The sequence below is a fragment of the Salmo salar genome, chromosome 20 (assembly GCF_965601325.2).
Source record: "Salmo salar chromosome 20, fSalSal1, whole genome shotgun sequence".
NCBI classification, from domain to species: domain Eukaryota; kingdom Metazoa; phylum Chordata; class Actinopteri; order Salmoniformes; family Salmonidae; genus Salmo; species Salmo salar.
This window is the reverse complement of record NC_138310.1, coordinates 51,505,890-51,532,836: the sequence shown is the minus strand read 5'-3', so window position 1 is coordinate 51,532,836 and position 26,947 is coordinate 51,505,890. Positions and strand designations below refer to the sequence as shown.

Below are 26,947 nucleotides of genomic sequence, written 5' to 3'. Positions count from 1 at the left end.
CCACAAAGGACCGCCGCACCACCTTCCTGTTCAAGTGAGCACAGCACAACAAGGTGAATTATGTAATATGCCAGGGAGATATGTATACTGTAGCTAAGAAAGTACTACTAAGTGTATATTGTGTAGTAAGTTGTTAGTAGCCTATGTGCCTCACCCTAATAATTTGGTCTATTTTCCCCTCTTAATTTCGCCTACTGTTCCTAATTGGTGGTGCACATGTAGCCGATAACCTGTTTTTGAGAAATGTAATCATTGAATATTGTAAGAGCTTGTCACGTCCTGACCAGAAGAGGGAGTAGTTGTTTAGTATTTTTGGTCAGGACGTAGCAGAAGTACTGTGTTGTGTGTTTTTCTGGTATTTCTGTTTCTATGTTGGTCTGTGTGGCTCCCGATCAGGGCCAGCTGGTTATCGTTGTTCCTGATTGGGAGTCATATATTAGGAGTGTGTTTGTCACCTGGTTTTTGTGGGTTGTTTTATTTCGCACTGCTACGTATAGTTATAGCCTGTGAAACTGTCTCCTGTCGTTCTAGTTTATTGTTTTTCCGTGTGCATCAAACTTAATAAAATGATGTGGAACACGCAACCCGCAGCGTATTGGTCTGACAGTGATTTCTCCTTATCGTCAGACGACGAAGCTTGTGACAGAACAACCCACCAAACCAAGACCAAGCAGCGGAGAAAGGAGCGGCAGGTTGAGGATATGGACTATCGTGAGAGATGGAGTTGGGAACAAATTCTGGCCGGAGAGGGCCCGTGGAGGAAGGCTGGTGAGGACTGGGAACGCTACCGGGGTACACGACTGGCGAGGAAGCCGGAGAAGCGCCCCCAATATTTTTTTGGGGGGAGGCACACGGGTAGTTTGGCTAGGCCAAGGAAGAGCCATAAGCCAGCTACCCGTGAGTATGTGGAGGAGCGTATGGAGTGGAGGGCGCCGTGTTTTGCTAAGGTGCGCACAATCTCGCCCATACGCACGCACAGGCCGGTGCGCGCTATTCCAGCCCCTCGCAGATGCCGTGCTAGAGTGGGCATCCAGCCTGGTAGGAGGATGCTTGCTCAGCGCGTCTGGTCGCCGGTACGCTTCTTCGGACCAGGCTACCCTACGCCCGCTCTACGCACAGTAACCATCAAGACCCTGCACAGCCCAGTTCGCCCTGTACCAGCACCCCGCTTGTGCAGGGCTGCTAGTTCCATCCAGCCAGGACGGGTTGTGCAGGAGGTGCGGTCAAGGCCACCTGTGCGCCTCCATGGCCCAGTCTTTCCGGTTCCCGCCTCTCGTGCTGACCCGGAAGTGAGTACCTCCAGTCTGGCACGACCAGTACCAGCACCACGGATCAAGCTTCCCATGGGTCAGCCTAGTCCTAGTCAGCCTGTTCCCGCTCCTCGCACTAGCCATGGGGTGCGTGGTTTAAAACTGGCAGTTCCAGTACCAGCACCACGCATTAGGCTTATAGTGCATAATAGTAGTTCCTCTCGGCCGGTTCCTGCTTCCCGCACTAGCCCTAGGGTGCGTGTCTTCAGCCTGGTACCTCCTCTACCAGCCCCACGCATCCGGCACCAGTGTGCAGTCCAGAGTATCCGGCACCAGTGTGCAGTCCAGAGTATCCGGCAACAGTGTCCAGTCCGGAACCGGGGGAGTCTGTCTGCGACCCGGAGCCGGGGGAGTCTGCCTGCGACCCGGAGCCGGGGGAGTCTGCCTGCGACCCGGAGCCGGGGGAGTCTGCCTGCGACCCGGAGCCGGGGGAGTCTGCCTGCGACCCGGAACCGGGGGAGTCTGCCTGCGATCCGGAACCGAGGGAGTCTGTCAGCGATCCGGAACTGAATAAGTGCTTGATTAACTGTGAACTAAATGAGTCTACCTACAGCATTAAACGGAATGAGTCTGCCTACGATCCGGAACTGAATGAGTCTGCCTACGACCTGGAACTGAGCAAGTCTGCCTACGACCTGGAACTGAGCAAGTCTGCCTACAGTCTGGAGGGCAGTAGGCCCGAACCAGAGCCACCTCCAGGATAGGTGGGTTGGGGAGGGGTGGTGTAGCACAAGTGCCATCGTTGATGGCAGCCACCCTTCTTTTTTAGGTTCATGCGGGGTATGCACCTTTGGGGGGGGGGGGGAGGGGGGGGGGGGGTACTGTCACGTCCTGACCAGTAGAGGGAGTAGTTGTTTAGTATTTTTGGTCGTCAGAACGTGGCAGAAGTACTGTGTTCTGTGTGTTTTTCTGGTATTTCTGTTTCTATGTTGGTCTGTGTGGCTCCCGATCAGGGACAGCTGGTTATCATTGTTCCTGATTGGGAGTCATATTAGGAGTGTTTTTGTCACCTGGTTTTTGTGGGTTTTATTTCGCACTGCTACGTATAGTTATAGCCTGTGAAACTGTCTCCTGTCGTTCTAGTTTGTTTTTCAGTGCGCATCAAAATTAATAAAATGTGGAACACGCAACCCGCTGCGTATTGGTCTAACAGTGATTTCTCCTTATCGTCAGACGACGAAGCTTGTGACAGAGCTTTCATTGTCTTTTTATTATGCCTCCTTTATTCATCCTATGATTCTGACCTGGTGTACAGGGAGAACTGTAAGAATGGCCCATGTTCTGAATTCTGTTGCTGTACATTTCAAAAGTTCTGAACAAATAGTTATGACTACGTTCGTCCTAGCTTGCTCATTGTCTTAATCGAAATTACGGATTGCCTCTTATCCGCTTGTCGTCCCCTTGTGCCATGGTTTCTACTGACAATTGAGATGTACAAACTGTTTTTTTTAAGCAAGTTAGCCATATCAGCTCAGTTTTTTAAAAAGGCAGTAAACGAGGCAAAATGAACTGTTTTGTTGCCAGGCAAGGCTCCGCTTATAGCCAGGTGTAGCAGTAGTAAGGTGTTGGGACTGCTGTTGGGACTCTGCTGTTAGGACAGCTATGTATCCCCCTAACAGTTTGTGGACACCGTCTGTCACCGTTATAGTGAAATGAATGTATTGTTTAGTGATGTGTTGTGTGGTGTGGTGGCTTTGCCAGCATTTTTTGGTTTGCCCCACCAAGATTGACATGCTAAAATCGCCACTGCCTGTAACGAACACCAAAGGAGATCACATCAATCCACCTCATCCGCCGATGTCGCACTTCCACTCAATGGAAGGGAACACGATGGTGGTCTCTGTTTTGCTCTACAACCCCCGCAAGTATCACAGGACTTGTCTGAACGTGACCCATACAAACGGAGGAAAGGAGGTTCTGTAATTTTGTGCCCAAAGAAAGAAGTGGTTACATTTGTGAAACAATATATACTGCTCAAAAAAATAAAGGGAACACTTAAACAACACAATGTAACTCCAAGTCAATCACACTTCTGTGAAATCAAACTGTCCACTTAGGAAGCAACACTGATTGACAATAAATTTCACATGCTGTTGTGCAAATGGAATAGACAATAGGTGGAAATTATAGGCAATAAGCAAGACACCCCCAATAAAGGAGTGGTTCTGCAGGTGGAGACCACAGTCCACTTCTCAGTTCCTATGCTTCCTGGCTGATGTTTTGGTCACTTTTGAATGCTGGCGGTGCTTTCACTCTAGTGGTAGCATGAGACGGAGTCTACAACCCACACAAGTGGCTCAGGTAGTGCAGCTCATCCAGGATGGCACATCAATGCGAGCTGTGGCAAGAATGTCTGCTGTGTCTGTCAGCGTAGTGTCCAGAGCATGGAGGCGCTACCAGGAGACAGGCAAGTACATCAGGAGAGGTAGAGGAGGCAGTAGGAGGGCAACAACCCAGCAGCAGGACCGCTACCTCCGCCTTTGTGCAAGGAGGAGCAGGAGGAGCACTGCAAAATGACCTCCAGCAGGCCACAAATGTGCATGTGTCTGCTCAAACGGTCAGAAACAGACTCCATGAGGGTGGTATGAGGGCCCGACGTCCACAGGTGAGGGTTGTGCTTTCAGCCCAACACCGTGCAGAACGTTTGGCATTTGCCAGAGAACACCAAGATTGGCAAATTCGCCACTGGCGCCCTGTGCTCTTCACAGATGAAAGCAGGTTCACACTGAGCACGTGACAGACGTGACAGAGTCTGGAGACGCCGTGGAGAACGTTCTGCTGCCTGCAACATCCTCCAGCATGACCGGTTTGGCGGTGGGTCAGTCATGGTGTGGGGTGGAATTTCTTTGGGGGGCCGCACAGCCCTCCATGTGCTTGCCAGAGGTAGCCTGACTGCCATTAGGTACCGAGATGAGATCCTCAGACCCCTTGTGAGACCATATGCTGGTACGGTTGGCCCTGGGTTCCTCCTAATGCAAGACCTCATGTGGCTGGAGTGTGTCAGCAGTTCCTGCAAGAGGAAGGCATTGATGCTATGGACTGGCCCGCCCGTTCCCCAGACCTGAATCCAATTGAGCACATCTGGGACATCATGTCTCGCTCCATCCACCAACGCCACGTTGCACCACAGACTGTCTAGGAGTTGACGGATGCTTTAGTCCAGGTCTGGGAGGAGATCCCTCAGGAGACCATCCGCCACCTCATCAGGAGCATGCCCAGGCGTTGTAGGGATGTCATACAGGCACGTGGAGGCCACACACACTACTGAGCCTCATTTTGACTTGTTTTAAGGACATTACATCAAAGTTGGATCAGCCTGTAGTGTGGTCTTCCACTTTAATTTTGAGTGTGACTCCAAATCCAGACCTCCATGGGTTGATAAATTGGATTTCCATTGATTATTTGTGTGATTTTGTTGTCAGCACATTCAACTATGTAAAGAAAAAAGTATTTAATAAGATTTTTTCTTTCATTCAGATCTAGGATGTGTTGTTGAAGTGTTCCCTTTATTTTTTTGAGCAGTGTATATATCCTGAGCTTTTTTACATCTCCTAGATATAGGACAGACACTTCAAAACCTTGTTTCTTATGATCTATTTTTTGACTGTCCTTTTTTACATTTATGAAAGTGTTATTTAATGCGTTTCTATGGGCTTTAGTAGTAAAGGCCAAACATTTATATTTAAAAAAAAAAAAGAATAACTTTCTTGAAATGTTTTTTTTTTTTTTTTAATATACCTAAAGGGGTACTAAAATTCTAAACCAAATGGCTAAATGATGCATGGTATGAGCATCTTACAACAATTCCATGTCAGCTTACTTATTTATTAACGTTTCGACCCTTAGGTCTTCATCGGGCATACATAGACCTAAGGGTCGAAACGTTGTCAATAAGTATAATCTGGGAGCAGGAGCAGCATTGTGCAGCGTTTTCCTTTCTGTTTTCTATGAGTTTACCTACAACTCCAGCACCTGCGGAAAGTACCTGGATGTGCTTATGTTCTTCAGCTTTTGTACAAAGCTTACTTATTTAGCCATACTTTAACTATTTTAGGCTATAAATAAATAGATAAACAGTGTCAAAGCAAATAAATAAATAAGATAAACAGTGTTGATGTGATGGGTAAAGCTTAGCCTCCACATAGCCTATATTATAATATAAAAGCACCTGCGTCTATAAAGTGATACACAGTTAAATCGCCTCTAAACTTACCTTTAACTTACTGTATATGAGTGGTCGTGTTTGCCTCGACTTTGCCCAACAATCCACTGGAACATCCGTCACCCGTTTGTTCATTGATCTACCCGGTCCCTCAGCATCATCTCGAAGGTTTTTGTTCCATCCTTCCAGAACCGCTCTGCCCCCAGGTAAATCCGATGACACGCCCGGATTACCACCCGCTCACCCAATTGGTGGCTGACTTCGACCTTACGAGTGGTCTCTCATTTTATTGGCTCTAGTCCATCCTCCGAGATCACGCCCCCTTGAACAGCCGCTCTCTCGTGAACATTTATTTAATGAGCAAAAGCAGAACATAGAAATTGTAATAAATGAGATAGCTGCAAGTATTAGGTAATATTGCCCCCTTTATTGAGCACTAGAATGTATATATTACATTACATAGCAGTATGGAATGTTTGACCAAAAGTGTTGCCAGAAAAAAGGATAACAAAAAACTTTACAATATTTGGACTATAGAAAGGTAGTAAAGTAAATGTGTGCTTTCCTGGTGTTGCTGCAATGCTGCCATCTAGTGATAAATTGAATGAACATTCATGACGAAGATGTATGAACGTCTGTAAAACAATAATAACAATGGTCATATAAAATAAAAATCTTAAATGGAGAGACAGAGAGAGAGAGAGAGAGATTAATGTAGGCTTTTTGTAGGCTTTCCTTGATGTTTTATGAGTACATGGTCAACTGAAGCCACTGCGGAGAAAGCAGAACACAATAAGAGGTGTGGTTATTGAGGTCTAATTTCAGTTCCTATATCCAGTCATTAATCTTTAAAAAAGTCCCTAACCCTAAACACAACATTTAAATTCAAAGAGAAAATAGTGAAAACTAATTTACCTCCTGGATGTTGACTTTGATAGTTCCATTATTATCTTTGTCCAGAGTCTTGAAAGCTCCTGAAAATGCACAAAACACTATTACTGAAGGGTAATGAAAAGGAAATAGTCTGAAATCAAGAACATAATCGAACTGAGCAGGGGATCATTGAGGATCAGTCACTTACGACACATGGCGTCCAGTCTGACCAGGCACCCAATGAAGTTGTCAAAGTCCATGTTGCCCTGTTCATCACTGTACCTGCGGACCATCAACTGGAAGAGCTGGTCGTTGAGAGGGAAGCCTGCACACGGACATAACAGGAGAGAGACACCAATGAGACCAAACACATATATGCAGGAACAAGCTGGCTTTCATCAGTTCATCAGTCATGACTGTTTGTTGTCACTGTTACAAGGGCCTTATGATGACAAAGAAATATGCATTTCCATGTTTCGGTTCTCATGATCTCTGAGCTCACCTGCAGCTTTGAAGGCAGCGGGAAGCTCTTGTGAGGAGATGAGCCCTGAGCGGTCCGCGTCATTTGATATGTAGATGCACTGAATCATAGCGGAAATGAAGTTACACCGAGAGGTCAAAGTTAATCAAACTTTATTTGTCATGTGCGCCGACTACAACCTTACCATGAAATGCTTACTTACAAGCCCTTAACCAACAGTGCAGTTCAAGAAGAGTTAAGAAAAAAAAAAAAAAAAAAATTATAATAAATATATATATATATATATATATATATATATATATATATATATATATATATATATATATATATATATATATATATATATATATATATATATATATATATATATATATATAAAAATAAAATGTAACACGAGGCTATATAGAGGGGGTACCGGTACCAAGTCAGTGTGCGGGTGGTTCAGGTTAGTCAAGGTAATTTGTACATGTAGGTACGGGTGAAGTGACTACGCATAGATAATAAACAGCGAGTAACAGTAGTGTACAAAACAAATGGAAGGGGGGGGGGGGTCAATGTAATAGTCCGGTGGCCATAGCGCCTTTTATTAAGAGGGTATTATCATGACATTTATAAAACAACATTCTTACATTAATGGAGTAAGAGGACAGTTGGAAGTTGTACGGGGTGTTATATGAATTTCTTGCAAATACATGTAAATCATTTCTAACTCAAGGCAAACGTTTCACGGAAATGTCCATCATTTCACACAATTGTTCATACTGTGCCGATTGTCAAAAATGTAACAAGAGGACTGAACTCACCTGCCATTTCTTGATGTTGTTCCATAAAAACTTGAACTCATGGAAACCTAGCTTTCCTGTGCTGTCGCTCTGTGTGCTCCGGGTTAAGGTAAAACTTAATATCAACTACTCTGATAGTATAGAATAGTATAGTATAGTCCTCCATCCTAATACAGACAGTGATGTGGAAGGATACATCCATGACAGCCACCATGCTCCTACATGACTCGATGCTAAAGCCATCAGTCTTCAGGTCACTACCTGAAATGAACACAGACAGACCACTCCTTCACTACAACACAGAAAACCATTCCATGGAACCAGTCTTGCGCTTAGACTCCATTATGTGTGCAAGAAGTGTACAAAGACAAATATAGACATAAGCATGGTGTTTGTGTAAGAATAGGACTCACGTTTTCCAATGATCCTGTTGAGGATGTTCATCAGTTCAGTGGGGCTCACCTCCATGTCCTATAATACACAGATAGATACACAAGTAAATCCTCATACGCTGTAAATGCCTACATGTATCTGGGTCACAACTCAGCTCACAAAAGGATAAGGACACTGAGACTACTTTAATGAACAGATGTTTTAGGAGTACAATCATGGACCAAATACATAGTTCTCTCTGTATTTGAGCGTGACATATTAGAACCAAAATTATGGTAACAACTTCAAAACTTTAAGCAGGTACATTTGCAACAGGTATATCTTTAGGATTCATGCCATATGCATATTGTGTTCCCTCCCCTTATGAGTAAGGCCTCAATGAGGTCGGGCTAGTCATCAGTTTAAAGTCGATCGTTGCCAGCTGAGCCTACCAGTAGAACATGTATCCACCCCTATCCATGACTCACACAATCTACAACCCCACCCCCACAAACCCAACCAGGAAAGAGAGCAGCCCTGTCAGACAACGGTAGGAAGCACAGAGGAGGAACCAGTCCCTCTTCTTGTCAGTGGAATAAACCAGGGTTGGGTGTCAGCAAATCACATCCCCAGTCTCTTAATCCACCACTGCCTGATCCAACAGCAGTGAATCATTGTGAGCAACCAGGCACCCAATGAAGTTGTCAAAGTCCATGATGCAGTGTTTGTCACAGGAAGGACATGTCTGTGGAGCCCTGGGTTTAGTTACCATAACCAATGGGGCGGGAATCAATGATTTAAGCCAACCAGAGCTCTTTACTGTACTCTTCCAAAAGGCTTCTATTAGTTGGCAGCAGTGCATGACGGACAGCACATTTGAAGCCTCAAATTCACCATGTCTGGGTAGATGGTTGAACCAGATTCTGAAGACTGGCTCCAGATGAAGCAGGGTGAATGAGTGGAGGGGTTTGGAATGCAAACTAGGCTTAACTTGGATATAAGAGGCGACAACAGGGCTTCACTTATTGTACCAGTGTAAAATCAGCCCAAAAATGAAATAACATCCATGCCATGGATAGTTGGCTGCACCAACTTCAAAAGACAATACACCACAAACAATACTGTAACTTAATTAACACTGGTCGTTGGTCTGCACTAAATTACAATAAACCACTAACAGTGGGTTAATGTAAATAATTTTAACAACTGTGTGTTGTCCTTGTGGAAACCCACATAATGAAACAGCCTCTTTAAAACATTCAACAACAGGCCTGATTATACAATGACACACTTATGGAAACTGAATTTGATGGCCGAAAGCCTAAGACGAACGTCTCTCAATGACTCATAGCTAGAATCAAGAGGCACTCTTGACTTCACTTATCTGGGCTCTTTACTTCTCTGAATAGGATAGGAAAGGACAGTAGGTTTGGAGGTGAATATGATAAGATATGATAGTAGTTGAAGTCCATAAGTTGAAAAACAATAAGTACTTACATCCCCAGCGAGTTGCTGGAACACCTTGCGGAACTGTCTCTCCTCGTCGTTCTCATTCTGCTCCGCGTAGGCCAGAGGTCTGCGTGGTGGGGGCTAGGACACAAACACAGACCAGGTTCTATTAACACTAACACTCACAGCCCTCTTCACTGCAGTCTGGCATGCTGGCCAACACACAGCAACAGTTGTGGCTCATTTGCTCAAAAGAGTAGAGTTTACTTCTAAAACTTTCCAGTTGGCAGTGAGTGCACTATCATAAGACAACCTCCTTGGGTTGTGCCATGGCGGAGATCTTTGTGGGCTATACTCTGCCTTGTCTCAGGATGGTAAGTTGGTGGTTGAAGTTATCCCTCTAGTGGTGTGGGGGCTGTGCTTTGGCAAAGTGGGTGGGGTTATATCCTGCCTGTTTGGCCCTGTCCGGGGGTATCGTCAGATGGGGCCACAGTATCTCCCAACCCCTCCTGTCTCAGCCTCCAGTATTTATGCTGCAGTAGTTTATGTGTCGGGGGGCTAGGGTCAGTCTGTTATATCTGGAGTATTTCTCCTGTCTTATCCGGTGTCCTGTGTGAATTTAAGTATGCTCTCTAGCTTTCTCTCTTTCTCTCTCTCAGAGGACCTAAGCCCTAGGACTATGCCTCAGGACTTCCTGGCCTGATGACTCCTTGCTGTCCCCAGTCCACCTGGCCGTGCTGCTGCTCCAGTTTCAACTGTTCTGCCTGCGGCTATGGAACCCTGACCTGTTCACCGGACATGCTACCTGTCCCAGTCCTGCTGTTTTCAACTCTCTAGAGACAGCAGGAGCAGTAGAGATACTCTGAATGATCAGCTATGAAAAGCCAACTGACATTTACTCCTGAGGTGCTGACCTGTTCCACCCTCTACAACCACTGTGATTATTATTATTTGACCCTGCTGGTCATCTATGAACATCTTGTCCATGTTCTGTTATAATCTCCACCCGGCACAGCCAGAAGACGACTTGCCACCCCTCATAGCCTGGTTCCTCTCTAGGTTTCTTCCTAGGTTCTGGCCTTTCTAGGGAGTTTTTCCTAGCCACCATGCTTCTACACCTGCATTGCTTGCTGTTTGGGGTTTTAGGCTGGGTTTCTGTACAGCACTTTGTGACATCAGCTGATATAAGAAGGGCTTTATAAATACATTTGATTGATTGATTGATTGATTGATTGATGATGTTCTGAAGGAAAATTGGTGCTAAAGGGTTTACTCACAGGATCTGATGGCACAAATTGACCAGGGTCGATGTTGCTGTTGGAGAAAACAAGAAGGACCTATTACTATTTAATAAATGTAATACATGTCATGAATTAAGTCAGTATACTGACAGTGTGTTTGTTTGTGTGTGTGTGTGTATGTGTGTGTGTGTCAAAAGGAGCCGGGCCTACCTCACAACATCCAGGATTCCACCAATGAGTCTTTTGGCCAGAAACATCTTGATGAGAGACAGAGGTGAAAATCTACAAAAGGAGTCAAGAGAGAAAAAATGGTAAGAGTTCGATCATCAAACATCTGATCGATTAAACAAAAAGGCGACAACATAGAGAGAAAACAAGCCAGAATACAGTATGTCCGGCTGTAATAAATGTGTTAATGGTGTTGGGGCTCCCTCTGAAAACTTTTCTCCCTGGCCTGTATTGGTAAGTAGCACAAACAGTATAACCTCTGCAGCAGATGTCAAAAGTGACGAAGAAGACAAAACAAATCAACGTCAAACAGTCTGACAGACTTGTGAAGGCAATCTATTTCCCTTAAATTGATAATAATACTTACAGGGACCAAATGCGTTGCTGAAGTCGGCAGATACTGACGTGACGGCACTCCTTTTTGGTACAAACCCAATACCGCAAGGAGTTATTTTTCAATGCATCAGAGCTCCACACCCCTGCCCAATAGGGAAGTGCGCACCATAGGGAGAGACAGGTCGGAATGACTCTGGGTCCTATAACCCGTAAATTTATGTCAAGAATAACTGGCATTACCCTATTGATGATATTACGGACGATTAGACTAATTCAAAGGACACTTTTACAACACTTGTATTACGTTTGAGTCACATAGATTTAAAATAATGATCAATTGAGGGTACAATGCCTAATGTTCAGTGCATTAACTTATGCTATTTTACAAAACAATGGCATAAGATTTCATGTCCAAATAAATGTTTTTTAGAATGGCATCTTTCCTTTCGAACTATAGACCTATTTGCATAACCTACAACTTGCATGCGATGTAGATGTCTGAAACGAGGGGAAACATTTGAAAAAGAAGAAGCTATGCTGTGTGAACTTGTCCAATAAGAAAGTACAATCTCCTTCCGAAGTTGAAAACGTTTTCTCCGGTTTGGTGTCCACGGAAGACCGCCTACATTGTGATGTCAGACAAAGGACCCAGGCAGGATGCAGGAGCGCTCGAGAAGATGTCGCTGTAGATTCGTCCTGGTACAAATGGCGAGCGCCATGAAAACAGTGTTATTTACAACGCATAAGACAAGACAACGTACACTGTTCACGTTTAAGGTCCATTTACCCGGCTCTGACACTGCATTTAACGGGCGTGTAAAGTGAATACAAATTAATAAAAATAGCACTTTTATTATGCTATCAAAGCATCATAGGTAGCCTAGATAGGCTATGATATTTTGTTAAGAACATTGTTTAGTTCAGCCAGATTCATCTATTTCAACAGTTGATATACTGTCGCAATCTACAGAAGGAGGCATTGAGACAATACTTGCCTTCGTTTTACGCATCGTGCACCATTCTGGCGACAATGTAACATTGTAACCGCTTCCACTGTATTATACGCAATGTAACACTATCATTCTCCCTTGATTAGGCCGGCCAAATTAACTCTATCAGTGTTAGTCAATATGTGTTTGTTTCACGATTGGTCAATACAAGTAATAAATAGTAAGTGATCCGATCCATTCATTCATAGACTTCCTGCCCCTGGGCAAATATTGAATCTTGGCTCACCATCATACGTTCCAACTATTCAGCTATTTTGTTCAGATCATTTAAAACCCAACAGGTTTTTAATTTGAATATTGACTATCTAAATGTTGTCAAAATCTATTGCCGTACTCATTTGTTTAAAAAAAATTCACAGCTTGTGTTACAGGAAACTTTGAAAAAGCAGAGCTTTTTCCTCTTCACCGAGACAATGTTTAACAATAATGTCATTCAGCTGAAATGTAAGTAGGCTATAACTTCGCTTATGTTACTGAAAGTTAGGATAAAACTCAGTTGTTTACTGAACCTTGTAGAATATCATATAGCAAGAACATGATTGCCCCTTCCTATGACTAGAATTGTAGGATGGTATACTGTCAATGCCGGATATTTGTATAATCGCATTACTGTATACAATAAGCTACTTTATTGTGTCTACAGTAAGAGCATGGGGAGGAAGTTGATGGGGGAGGAAGTAGTAGCCTCTAGCCCTGACTCTGGCCCTCAGACAGGAACAGATCTGGAGAGAGCTCTATGACTAAGTTGTTTTCATAAGATGTCTGCTGTTTCAGGGTTGACAGAACACTGTGAACCTCCGGTAAAACTCAACTTCTCCTCGTACCTAAGGAGCTCCCGCTGCTTCAACGAGGTATTCGGTCTCGACGTAAGTTCCTCTCTCTCATTTAGAAACTAACTGCACTCTGAATGGGCTCATTCAGGCTGTTGTATTCCATAAACTCTCCAGCTTTTCCTTTTTTCAGCTTGTTCCTTGTTCTCAATTTAACAACAGGAAATGCAAGATTTAGGGTCTCGATAAGGATTCATGTTTTATGACTGTATAGACAGTGTGGTTTGTGCAAATACTTATTAACTTTATCATACCTGTTTGATTTGCAGCCTCTGAAGGCAGGGAGCGACTTCAGAACGACAGCTGTGAAGCAGGGAGGAGGCAGTGGGTTCTATGTGTTTTATCAGTACCCTGCCATTGAGTGCAAACAGCACATGACTCACAGTGAGGTACAGTATATGGCAATGGGGGGTCTTATAAGAAAGCATGATGGCACTTTATTTTACGGTACCTCAGAAATATCCCTGCCTTTACATGATCAAATATTAATTACACAGTAATGTTGCGTGCCAGACTCTACAGCTACGCCATATAATGCAATATTCAGAGATACACGTCTGGTTTTGTGAGAGTAGCTAACTTCCTATTAAATGGCAAGTAGAACTAGTGGGATCAGTACAGTGAAATAAAGTGCGGGAAAAAGCATACTGCAAACAGCACAACGGTGAAACAAATACCACAACCTCATATGTTCCACCTCGCTCTTTCATGTTGTGTTCCTGAGTTTGTTTGTTCACAAAAGTGGGACCTAAATATAGCAGCTCGTAAATGATCATTAGGAAGTGCTTGGAATTCCGAATAAGTGTTTTCGTACAGTGCAGCTCATGGCGAGGCTATGTTATGGAGTAGTTCATGGCGTATCATTGTCTAATGGTTGCTACTCTGCTCTGTTTTCTGTAACATTTCTTTCTCAACAGATTTGAGGAGCCGACTAGGCTTACTGAGCAAGTTCAAGAACAGGTGAGTGGCCTAAAGCAGACAGGTTTTACAAATCCTTCTATATACATACACCTTTTATTTTAGATGAGATACACATGATCTGTTTTGTTTGAAAAGTTCACAATAGAGCTTGCAGTTGCATATAGTAGCTAGGGTTGCACATTTTGGGGAATATTCAGAGGTGGAAACTTTCCGTGGGAATTAACGGGAATATACAGTTGAAGTCGGAAGTTTACATACACTTAGGTTGGAGTCATTAACACTCTATACATTTCTTGTTAACAAACTATAGTTTTGGCAAGTCAGTTAGGACATCTACTTTGTGCATGACACAAGTCATTTTTCCAACAATTGTTAACAGACAGATTATTTCACTTATAATTCACCGTATCACAATTCCAGTGGGTCAGAAGTTTACATACACTAAGTTGACTGTGCCTTTAAACAGCTTGGAAATTTCCAGAAAATGATGTCATGGCTTTAGAAGCTTCTGATAGGCTAATTGACATCATTTGTCAATTGGAGGTGTACCTGTGGATGTATTTCAAGGCCTACCTTCAAACTCAGTGCCTCGTTGCTTGATATCATGGGAAAATCAAAAGAAATCAGCCAAGACCTCTGAAAAAAATTTGTAGACCTCCACAAGTCTGGATCATCCTTGGGAGCAATTTCCAAACGTTCATCTGTACAAACAATAGTATGCAAGTATAAACACCATGGGACCACGCAGCCGTCATACTGCTCAAGAAGGAGACGCATTCTGTCTCCTAGATATGAATGTACTTTGGTGTGAAAAGTGCAAATCCATCCCAGAACAACAGCAAAGGACCTTGTGAAGATGCTGGATGAAACAGGTACAAAAGTATCTATATCCACAGTAAAACGAGTCCTATATCTACATAACCTGAAAGGCCACTCAGCAAGGAAGAAGCCACTGTTCCAAAACCACCATAAAAAAGCCAGACTACGGTTTGCAACTGCACATGGGGACAAAGATCGTACTTTTTGGAGAAATGTCCTCTGGTCTGATGAAACAAAATTAGAACTGTTTGGCCATAATGACCATTGTCATGTTTGGAGGAAAAAGGGGGATGCTTGCAAGCCGAAGAACACTATCCCAACCGTGAAGCACGGCGGTGGCAGCATCATGTTGTGGGGGTGCTTTGCTGCAGGAGGGACTGGTGCACTTCACAAAATAGATAGCATCATGAGGGAGGGAAATTATGTGGATATATTGAAGCAACATCTCAAGACATCTCAAGACATCAGTCAGGAAGTCAAAATGTAAAAAAAAAAGTTAAAGCTTGGTCGCAAATGGGTCTTCCAAATGGACAATGACCCCCAAGCATACTTCCAAAGTTGTGGCTTAAGGACAACAAAGTCAAGGTATTGGAGTGGCCATCACAAAGCCCTGACTTCAACCCTATATTAAATGTGTGGGTAGAACTGAAAAAGCGTGTGTGAGCAAGGAGGTCTACAAACCTGACTCAGTTACACCAGCTCTGTCAGGAGGAATGGGCCAAAATTCACCCAACTTATTGTGGGAAGCTTGTGGAAGGCTACCCGAAACGTTTGACCCAAGTTAAACAATTTAAAGGCAATGCTACCAAATACTAATTGAGTGTATGTAAACTTCTGAACCACTGGGAATGTGATGAAAGAAATAAAAGCTGAAATAAATAATTATCTCTACTATTATTCTGACATTTCACATTCTTAAAATAAAGTGGTCATCCTATCTGACCTAAAACAGGAATTTTTTACTAGGATTAAATGTCAGGAATTGTGAAAAACTGAGTTTAAATGTATTTGGCTAAGGTGTATGTAAACTTCTGACTTCAACTGTATGCAAATTAATATTAATACCATTTAAATGTAGATATTTTTTGCATTGGACATATTTACCGTATCATATGGAGTCAGAAACATAAACCTTTTACCTTATCATAAGTAGACATAATTGCAAAAGATTAAATCCTTCCAATAGAAAAAATAAATACAAATTTAGTTAGGAATTTAACTTTTATTAAATTAGTTGACTCTTCACATCGGAGGATTTCACTGAATAACAAAATAAAGGGAATATTGAATGATCCCCAATGATCCATCGCATCTCCCAAAAACATTTTCAACATACATCTGTAAACTAAAGCTTTGGTTTTTTTCCTCTCAGGCTTCCATGTCTTCTCCCTGGACCTCCTCAATGTCTACCTCTTGAACATCAGACTCTGAGGCCTCATCTTCACTGTCACTTTCCAACCTTGTTGAGGATGGCTTGTTGTCAGGCTCAAAAAGCCTCAAATTGTTGGCCATCCGGGCAAATTTTTCAAACCTTGTATTGGTCAGCCTGTTGCCTGCTTTGGAGTGTGTGTTCCCAAACAAGGACCAGTTGTGCTCTGAGGCAGCTGATTTTGGTGGGATTTGGAGGATGATGGAGGCAACATGGGAAAGAGCCTCTGATCCACAAAGTCCCTTCCACCAGGTGGCAGATGAGATATGTTGGCACGACTGTTTCAGGCTGCTTACCACTCTCTCCAAAAATACATCATCCAGGAGAATCCTCTTGATGGGGCTGTCCATATCGGCAGACTGTGATATGGGCATTTCTTGGAGAGACTCCTTCCCCTCCAGGAGAATGTCAAACATGATGACAACACCACCCCAACGGGTGTTGCTGGGCAGCTTCAATGTGGTGCTCTTTTTCTTCTCACTTTGCTTTGTGAAGTAGATTGCTGCTATAACTTGATGACCTTTCACATACCTAACCATTTCCTTGGCTCTCTTGTAGAGTATATCCATTGTTTTCAGTGCCATGATGTCCTTGAGGAGCAGATTCAATGCATGAGCAGCACAGCCAATGGGTGTGATGTGAGGGTAGGACTCCTCCACTTTAGACCAAGCAGACTTCATATTCGCAGCATTGCCTGTCACCAGTGCAAATACCTTCTGTAGTCCAAGGTCATTGATGACTGCCTTTAGCTCATCTGCAATGTAGAAACTGGTGTGTCTGTTGTCCCTTGTGTCTGTGCTCCTGTAAAATACTGGTTGAGGGGTGGAGATGATGTAGTTAATTATTCCTTGCACACGAACATTCGACCGGCCATCAGAGATGATTGCAATACAGTCTGATTTCTCTATGATTTGCTTGACATTTACTTGAACTCTGTTGAACTCTGCATCTAGCAAATAAGTAGATAAAGCATGTCTGGTTGGAGGGGTGTATGCTGGGCGAAGAACATTCAGAAATCTCTTCCAATACACATTGCCTGTGAGCATCAGAGGTGAACCAGTTGCATACACAGCTCGAGCAAGACATTCATCAGCATTTCTCTGACTACGTTCCTCCATTGAGTCAAAAAAACTTCTGATTCCAGGAGGACCATGAGCTGTTGCTATCGATAAGGTGTCTGATTCATTATTTCCACCTCGAATAGAAGTAGAGGGACTTTTGTCAGAGGTTGCTTGTTGTGAGCGCTGAGGGAACTTTATGCACTTGGCCAGATGATTCTGCATCTTTGTTGCATTCTTCACATATGATTTGGCACAGTATTTGCAAATGTACACAGCTTTTCCTTCTACATTAGCTGCAGTGAAATGTCTCCACACATCAGATAGTGCCCGTGGCATTTTCCTGTAAAGATTAGAAATAAATGAGTAAAAAAAAACAAATACAATTCCATGTACAGATAAATAGTTAAGCAGTTAGATTAAACAACTCCTTTGTAAGATAAATGTTTTAAAATGAAACATGTATGGAAACAGGTGAATTAACACTCCTCAGTTAGCAGGCTCAAGTAAGCTAAAACCCACGTGTTAGCAAAAACTAACTAGCAGAAATTGTAAACAAGTTAGAAATTATTGAAACACTTTGCAGTAGGCTACTCTTTACTAGTTAACAAAAAATAATGTATGTCATATAAAATATATTTACCCCACCCAGTATTGTAATCAAAACTTACCAGAAAGCATGTAGTCCTTGGCTCAGACAGTGTAGTCGTGTGGGCTCAATAGCATCTCATTAGTGTGCAAGATCTTGAGAATCAGATGTACATGTGATGGAAGAGTGCACTGTGCATGCAGAGGATTGCAATTTCATTGAATTGGGGATAGTTCAAACAAAATATGCCACAAGACCTAGAATTGCCTTATGTGTATCCCACAAAAAAAGGTTCAATGTTATAATCTAACTTTTTTGATGAACTTAAGCAAAATACCCCAAATTCCTGAGCTTGACTTCCCATGGAAAATTTTCTGAAAAATGTTGTACATTTAACGGAAAGTTTCCAACCCTTTGCAACTCTAATAGTAACACAGTAATTCACCTAAGTGTCATTGGAATGACTGTCTCTCTATCACCCTGTTTTAGCCTGTCACAGTCAAGGACAAAGGGATGAGGAAAAGGAGCGCTGAGGATCCAAAGGAGGTAAATCAACAACTCAAACACCCTCTGATATCATAATCTGTATGCTGAGTGTATGTAAATGTAGATGTATGTGAATAAGGCGATTGGGTCCTGTGATTCCCAGCCTAGCAACACGCCTGCATATCAGGGAAATCAGCTTAATCATTATATTTTCTCTCTTTTAGGTGGTTGCTGTCAAAGCAGAGGCAGCCCTGGTGAGTGTTTCCTTGTCCCCTAAGAATCATGCCAGAATGAAGATACAGTTGAAGTCAGAAGTTTGCATACACCTTAGCCAAATACATTTAAACTCAGTTTTTCACAATTCCTGACATTTAATCCAAGTAAAAATTCCCTGTTTTAGGTCAGTTAGGATCACCACTTTATTTTAAGAATGTGAAATGTCCGAATAATAGTAGAGAGAATTGTTTATTTAAGCTTTTATTTCTTTCATCACATTCCCAGTGGGTCAGAAGTTTACATACACTCAATTAGTATTTGGTAGCATTGCCTTTAAATTGTTTAACTTGGGTCAAACGTTTCGGGTAGCCTTCCACAAGCTTCCCACAATAAGTTGGGTGAATTTTGGCCCATTCCTCCTGACAGAGCTGGTGTAACTGAGTCAGGTTTGTAGACCTCCTTGCTCACACACACTTTTTTCAGTTCTGCCCACAATTTGTTTATAGGATTGAGGTCAGGGCTTTGTGATGGCCACTCCAATACCTTGACTTTGTTGTCCTTAAGCCATTTTGCAACAACTTTGGAAGTATGCTTGGGGTCATTGTCCATTTGGAAGACCCATTTGCAACCAAGCTTTAACTTCCTGACTGATGTCTTGATATGTTGCTTCAATATATATCCACATAATTTCCCTCCCTCATGATTCCATCTATTTTGTGAAGTGCACCACACCCTCCTGCAGCAAAGCACCCCCACAACATGATGCTGCCACCCTCGTGCTTCACGGTTGGGATGGTGTTCTTCAGCTTGCAAGCTTCCCCCTTTTTTCTCCAAACATAACAATGGTCATTATGGCCAAACAGTTCTAATTTTGTTTCATCAGACCAGAGGACATTTCTCCAAAAAGTACGATCTTTGTCCCCATATGCAGTTGCAGATCGTAGTCTGGCTTTTTTATGGTGGTTTTGGAGCAGTGGCTTCTTCCTTGCTGAGCGGTTTTTCAGGTTTTGTAGATATAGGACTCGTTTTACTGTGGATATAGATACTTTTGTACCTGTTTCATGCAGCATCTTCACAAGGTCCTTTGCTGGGATGGATTTGCACTTTTTGCACCAAAGTACATTGTCCAATACATTAAAACTACATTAACTAATAGGCTAATATTATTGTTATGTCCTTCACCCCCTGCAGTGGAAGTCAGTATGAACGGGAACCCATGACTACATCTCAGTTTCAGAATGGCCTCTTATGATCGTAAGTCAATTCTGCCATGATAAGTTGTCTACATGGAGAACACTCTACACTACAGCTTCATTACATGTGGTATAATAAACACAAATAGCTTCTAAGGTGTGGTCCTGTAGGACATACTCTCTATCTTATCAGACAATACAGACTCTCTAGTTCCTTGCCAGCTCACCTAACTGTCCCTTTTGCAGTTCTGGTGATGTGTGACCTCTATGTGTTGCTGGGCCTGCTGTGGCTGGGGCTGTCAGCCTGCTACTGGAGAGAGCTGCTCAGGATCCAGTTCTGGATCGGCGGGGTCATCTTCCTGGGCATGCTGGAGAAGGCCGTGTACTACGCCGAGTTCCAGAGCATCCGCTATGACGGCCTCTACGGTCAGGAGGGGGAGAGACAAGAACCTTACAGAAAAGCCACTTGATTTCACATATGAAATTTCACATGTGAAAAAATTTGATTTTGGAACGCTTCACATGTGATCACTTGAAATTCACGTGATCACTTGAGAAACACGTTTTTGTCTGTAATTGGTCTTTTAAGGGAATCAACATGGGGCTTAAGTGGTCATTTTTGGTGGACACCCCTAAACACAATTTTTTTGCCAATTTTGTTTTTCTACCTAAATCTTCCTGGTGGGCAAGGCTGGAATTGGGTAAGAGATAGTTGATCCTAGTGTGGTGCTAAATGTGCTGTTGTACTCCATTAATAAGCTTTATTTGTGTGCTGCGTCCTCCAACAGTCCAGGGGGCAGTAGTGTTTGCAGAGATCCTTTCAGCAGTGAAGAGGACCCTGGCCCGTGTGCTCGTCATCATCGCTAGTCATGGTTATGGAATTGTCAAGTGAGTCGGTCCCTTCATAAGAGGTCACATTGTTAAGACAGCGGAGAGTGTTAAACTCTATTTCCAATTCTGTCTCTCTCTCTCTCTCTGTATCTCGCTCTCTCTCTCTGTGCCTGCCTGTCTCTCTCCCTAGGCCAAGGCTCGGTGCATTGTTACACAAGGTGGTTGGGGTGGGACTGCTCATTTCATTTTTACCTTTATTTTTATCTTATATTCTCCGTTGTCGAGGGAATCCTGAGGGTCAATTCGGTAAGTCTGGTCTCTCTGTCCTCTCCCTTCTGATCAATATACTACCTCGGTATTCCCCAAAATATATTGTCCACCTAACTAGACTATTAAAACATGTTGATATGTTTTTGATATGGAACTAAACCAAACAATGCCATGATGCTCTTTGTTGAATATCTTCATCTTTGGTCAAAGGATGCCAGGAAACTTGTGTGTAGTAGTAGTACTGTCATTCCACTGTCAGTGTTTTCCTGTCTTTCTCACAGGGTCAAGGGGGCAGTAGCAGACTACTGTGTGACATTGTTCTGGCGCTCACTGACTCGTGCGTTGTGTGGTGGATATCCTTTTGGAGTGGTCAGACATCAGGCCATCAGTCTGCCTGTCTGCCAGTCAGCGTGTTAGTCTAGTAGTCACTGTATGCATCAGTCTGCCTGTCTGCCAGTCAGCGTGTTAGTCTAGTAGTCACTGTATGCATCAGTCTGCCTGTCTGCCAGTCAGCGTGTTAGTCTAGTAGTCACTGTATGCATCAGTCTGCCTGTCTGCCAGTCAGCGTGTTAGTCTAGTAGTCACTGTATGCATCAGTCTGCCTGTCTACCAGTCAGCGTGTTAGTCTAGTAGTCACTGTATGCATCAGTCTGCCTGTCTGCCAGTCAGCGTGTTAGTCTAGTAGTCACTGTATGCAGTTAGTCTGTCAGTATTAAGGCCTCTTTTTTTTACAGACTCTTTTTTTTCTCCCTCTGGGCATGTTTGTCTTGAGCTGTGTTTCCAAAGCTTACTCAGATCTCCTCATCCCTTTTACCTGTGTCTCTCATAGCTTCTCCAACAAGTTTGATTCCAACCCTCTTTGAGTGGCAGTTTGGTTCTACACGGGTCCTTTTGGTGTGTATCTATCTGCACGGCTGCCTGAAGAGTATGTGATAGTGTTCCCTCCCTCCCTCTGTCACTCCCTCCCTTTCTGCTGCCCCTCTGTGTGTGTCCGTTCCCCTCTGTCCCTTTCAGGCTGAAGATGATCTGGTGCTGCTGGCTGCCATTCCTTTGGCTGTGCTCGACTCTACCCTCTGCTGGTGGATATCCTGTACTGTACCTCCATTCACATCTCTCTTTCTCTCCTTCTCGCACTCCCCCTCCGACTTCCTCTTCCAACGCTCTCACTTCCTGAAATCCCTGTGTGCGGCAGTGCCTTGGTGGTAGTTGGTGTTAGCACTTCTCCCTCTTTTTCTGCCTGCCTTCGCCTTTTTCTCAGAGAAGGGAATAACTCAGAAGGGAATATTTCCAGAAAATATGCTCTGCCTCACAAAAACGAATTTAGACATAGTCACATGGATTAATTAAATGTTTAATTACAGGGCCACTTATAGCAAGGCTATCAATAACTTCATTTAGAAGAGCTCGGAGGCACTGTTGACAAATGCATTATTTTATTCTCACGGAGGGCCACATTTTTTTTCTCCTGCAGTTTGACAGGACAGTATTTTAGTGGATTCAGTTAGTTAACCAATTAGCCAGAAAACCAGTTAGTATAGTGATGACTAAGACCATACCAGGTTTTCCAGCCGTGCTTAACCTGGCCATGGAGGGCAGAGGGGAGCTCAACTCCTCCTGAGTGTTGAGAAAATGGCTGAAAACCCTCAGACACTTACACCCTGATTAGCTTGGGTTTACGTTCAGGTATATCAGCTTAGTTGACAAGGTAGGCAAACTCTTCAGTGTTGGTTATGTTGAAAGTCAATGGAAGAAGACTGGTATTATTGGGTTAACTGTTTCTGTTAAGAATTGTATTTCAAAGGTGGGCTGTTTGTTAGCCGGGTGTGTCCTGGGGTTATGTTGGAGTCCTTTACAGCCAATCACATCTTTATCAGCCTGGCCCAGACCATGAAGCTCCTTCGCCTCCGAAGAAACGTGGTCAAGCTCTCCCTGTATCGCCACTTTACCAACACCCTCATATTCGCCGTTATTGGTGAGGAGCTGTCTGCGGCTGTACTACTGCAACCACTTAACAGAGACATTTCATACATAGTGTACTATACACCTTGGTGGGCCCATGATTACAAGCATTCACTAATCTAATATATTTGGCCTGTCACTGTTCTACTCTGCAGCCTCAGTCATTTTCATTATCTGGATGATAAAGACCTTCAAGGTTTCAAAGTGCCAGTCGGTGAGTAGTGTTTATTTACTACGTTACGTAACTTTTTAAGCCACGGGTGTCCAAACACATGCGTGTGGTTTGAGTAAAAATAATAATGATCGAACTCAATATACTTTAAATTGTCTAAAACCAAATCGAAACTGTAGACATGATAATGGACCTACAGTCATAGTTTCTTGACTGTTTCCAGCGTGCTAACAAATCACCAAAATGAAAGCTAGACAGTCAGGGAGCATCGAAAATAATATTTTCTTGCCAATTTTGACGGCGAGGAAATATAACCAATTTTCAGTGCGCACACACACACACACACACACACACACACACACACACACACATAGTTGACCTCTAGTGAACTGGTATTTGTCATTAGATATATTATCTTTCACATTATTTTCCTCTCCCGTCTCTCTCTTATTCACTCTCTCTTTGTATCTCTGGAGGGAGCTGTGGATAGACGATGCGTTCTGGCGGTTCCCCTTCTCCACCATCCTTCTGGTCATCATGTTTCTGTGGAGGCCGTCTGCCAACAACCAGAGGTAAGAGGTCACGGCTAAACAGTTCAACACAAGGCCAATACCCTCTCAAACAAAGTCATGTTTAGAGATTGGGCTACTGGCTAGGATCCTTCAGTATGTCAACAGAGACATCTGTGGCAAAGTTAGGGATCAATTCAGGACATAAAATTGCACTTGTATGGAGAAATCCCATGTCCAAGTCAACTCAAATTGAATTGAGATGGAGCTGAGCCCAAGTGGGCCACGTTCATTAGCCAAATGTTGTCGACCGTTGCCGATAGGAATCCCATGAATAGAGCCGGCGTGATCCCTTAGTCTGTATGTCAGAGAAGATTGTTTGTTCTACATAGAAATATGCTATCTGAGCGTTCCACAACGTTGTGTCATGTTGAACGTGCCCCTGATCTGTGATGTCATGTCCTGTTCCCCTTAGATACGCCTTCAGCCCCCTAGTGGACGAGGAGAGTAACGAGGCCAAGGAACAGCTGATGAATGATACATTTGGTAAGAGTCACAGCTGTTTTGGTATTTCAGTCATAAGAACACAAGTTGATACTGCATATGGTTAATTGGAGGAAGAAATACAGTATCATACCCTGTCTTGATAGGTAGCTAGACCTCTTTGGCCTAGTTGTGACACGTCCATAGTGTATTGATAGTCTATGGGGTGAATGTACCTTGGTTCTCTCTCCAAGCAGCCATTTTTGATAGAACGCAATTGACTCAGCCAACATACACTAATCAAATCTGTGATTCTGATCCTGTCCTATTTAGTGTACTTCCAGAGGGCGTGAAGATGAGGGGTCTGAAGTCCGAGACAAATAGAACAGCCAAGCCGAACAAAGTGGTAAGGGCCTTCTCCATAGCACTGCGATACCACCCATACTAAGAATATAGGCTATAAACTACACTTTCTGGCTCAGGGAAGTTGTCTTGGTGATAGGAAATGTTTTTTTCCCAGGATGAGGATCAGAAATGGGTCGAAGAGAATATCCCATCTTCAATGGCAGATGTGTAAGTGCAAACAAATTGAAGTTGTAGAAACATTAGGAACATTAACCATGATTGACAGTGATAATATAATCACTTTTACTAGAAATGTATTACAGGGTGGTTATTACATAGTAAGAACATTGAAACTCTCAACTTATTTAAATCAGTTTACACTCTGTGATGACGTGTGAAAAAGGCACAGAAAGGATAGTTGATTTTTCTGATGACAAGGCAACTGTAGTCCAGTTCAGTTGTGAATCAGTCTAACATGTTTTCCTTTCTGTCTCAGTGCGCTGCCCCCTCTACTGGACTCTGACGAGTTAACACGAGGTGTTATTCCTGGTGTGAACAGCAGGTGGTGCCAGCTCCATGCTTATTAAAGAGCAGTAGCTAGTCAGGTTTACATCAGCCTGTTTATCTCCCTTTTTCTTGCTGGCTTGAACAATGAGAGAGTGCAGAAGGGTGGTGTGGTGGTGTATGTTTTTCAGTTTTTTAACCCCACATCAAATAAAGCCATTAGGATTGTCAATGCAAGGGATGTCTTTAAGAAATATATTTGTATTACTTTCACATTTTTAGCAAAGATAAAGTGTAATACTTCAAAATGTGAATATACTTGTATGGTCAGTAGATCAGATCGCATGTATCTTTTCTATTAAAGCTTTTGTAAAGATCGATTGACTTCAATGTTCATCTTTGTTTTTCAGTCCACCATGTCCCTTTGGAAAGTCATCCCAACTATGCTTTTATTTCCCCACAGGAGACCATGACAACCAATTTTGAGACGTCTAAAATGGAATCGACTGAGGGAGACGATGTGCACTGCAGACAGAGACAGTGCTTTGGACAACCCTATGTCTGTATATGAAGGTTATTATCCCTTCCTTATGAGCTTTGTAAGCAGCGGTTGTAAATACGATGGGATGAACTATGATGTAACGAGCTGACTACTTTTATTTTTGAATGTCTGCTTATTTATATTTTTGTGGATATCTGGTTTATTTTTTTTTTAGATTCTTTACTACAAATGGTATCTTGCCTTTCACTGTTTATATAGCTAAAGTGCAAAATGTGATTAAATGTGTTTGTTTTTTTGTCCAGTATGCAGTCTTGCACTTGGCCCGGCACAATCATACACACTCCCCTACAACTCTCCCCACACACAGACTCGTTCTTTTTCTTTTGATCTCTGACTGTCCCTCTCTCACTGTCTCTCACTCACTGTTACAAACACACTGCACTACGGTCCCTGGTTCACCCTTTTCTTTCATTTTTCTACAAAAGTGGCCATTAGTGACATTTCACTGATCTGTGTATCATACAGTAGTAGCCTTTTAAAGAGTGACTGTTTATCTAAACGGGTGAAATGCTCCAGACATTATAGTCAACACACAGTGACCTGCCTGAGGGCAGAGCACCATCACTGCAGGACTGCGTGGGCCAGAATTGATTTATTGTGTCTGTTCCCACTGATAACCACCAACTATCTGGTCAACACATCCAACAATGAGACCCCTGGGGGGGGTTTCTTACAGCTTCCACTTAGTATTTCCAACAATGTGTTATATTGCCAAAAAAAAGACCTTTAAGTCATATTGTGAGCTTTTGTTTGTTAAAAAAAATGAACTGCTAACACGCATACGAAAACAATATCACCTTTATTTGTCCTAATTGATTGATTTGTCGTTTGGCAGAACAGGAATGTAATGATCATGTCATGAACACCTTTAGATGAATGAAGTCCACATTCCTGGGATGGCTGTGGCTTGTGGGTAACATCCCATTTCAGTGATGCTGCCCTGTATTTGTCTGTCACAGCAGGTTATCACTTCATGCCCATTTTGTGTCTTTTTTTAGCTAGCCTATAACTTTACATAACATGCATCTATTATGTTGGGTTAATATCTGTTATAATATGCTCTTACTGTCTGTCATCTCTATAATAACTTAATCCCAGAGGTTTAGTTTTAAACAGACAACAGTATTGTGGTGATTTCATGTATAGTGCTGTATCAAGCGTATTTACCAGAATGGTTACGGACATGTCCCTCAACTGCCAAGGCATTGACACTGACTATAGTAGACATGTTTATCTGAAACATGATGTAATTTACTTTGAATGAGCTCACCACTTGACGCAATTCATTGTGAAATTGAAGTACTCCAGCTAATGCATACTGCACAAATCTGCCATTATGTAAAAGGATGTAGGATTATCAAAATAGAGATTAATGACCAATAGCATTTCCATAATGCCTTCCTACATACAGTACGTCAACATTTTCTGCATAAATAGCCTCCACAATTATGTTTTTTTTTAGTTGTTTCGATTTGAATCTTTATTGTTCTAGTTTTTGACAATTTCCTAGCGAACACGTGACATCAT

At 42.9% G+C, this 26,947-nt stretch overlaps 2 protein-coding genes across 2 annotated transcripts; one reads left to right on the top strand and one right to left on the bottom strand.

Annotated features, from left to right (window-relative positions):
- Nucleotides 1-5,881: 5,881 nt before the first annotated feature.
- On the bottom strand, nucleotides 5,882-11,324 carry LOC106580759 (calpain small subunit 1-like). Its single transcript, NM_001314315.1, is given in 11 exon segments — nucleotides 5,882-6,243; nucleotides 6,388-6,446; nucleotides 6,554-6,670; nucleotides 6,848-6,926; nucleotides 7,630-7,698; nucleotides 7,805-7,869; nucleotides 8,022-8,079; nucleotides 9,478-9,570; nucleotides 10,707-10,743; nucleotides 10,881-10,952; nucleotides 11,266-11,324. Coding segments are annotated over 10 exon segments (651 nt in total). The 5' UTR covers nucleotides 10,928-10,952; nucleotides 11,266-11,324; the 3' UTR covers nucleotides 5,882-6,216.
- A 1,370-nt stretch (nucleotides 11,325-12,694) lies between these two features.
- Nucleotides 12,695-26,211, top strand: LOC100195029 (transmembrane protein 87B). The gene is given in 19 exon segments (XM_082966496.1): nucleotides 12,695-13,110; nucleotides 13,344-13,463; nucleotides 13,992-14,034; nucleotides 18,380-18,436; nucleotides 18,601-18,630; nucleotides 19,784-19,846; nucleotides 20,032-20,211; nucleotides 20,574-20,673; nucleotides 20,807-20,876; nucleotides 20,878-20,922; nucleotides 21,168-21,241; nucleotides 22,752-22,858; nucleotides 23,001-23,059; nucleotides 23,498-23,589; nucleotides 24,002-24,072; nucleotides 24,343-24,415; nucleotides 24,530-24,582; nucleotides 24,851-24,916; nucleotides 25,322-26,211. Coding segments are annotated over 11 exon segments (834 nt in total). The 5' UTR covers nucleotides 12,695-13,110; nucleotides 13,344-13,463; nucleotides 13,992-14,034; nucleotides 18,380-18,436; nucleotides 18,601-18,630; nucleotides 19,784-19,830; the 3' UTR covers nucleotides 24,363-24,415; nucleotides 24,530-24,582; nucleotides 24,851-24,916; nucleotides 25,322-26,211.
- Nucleotides 26,212-26,947: the final 736 nt, after the last annotated feature.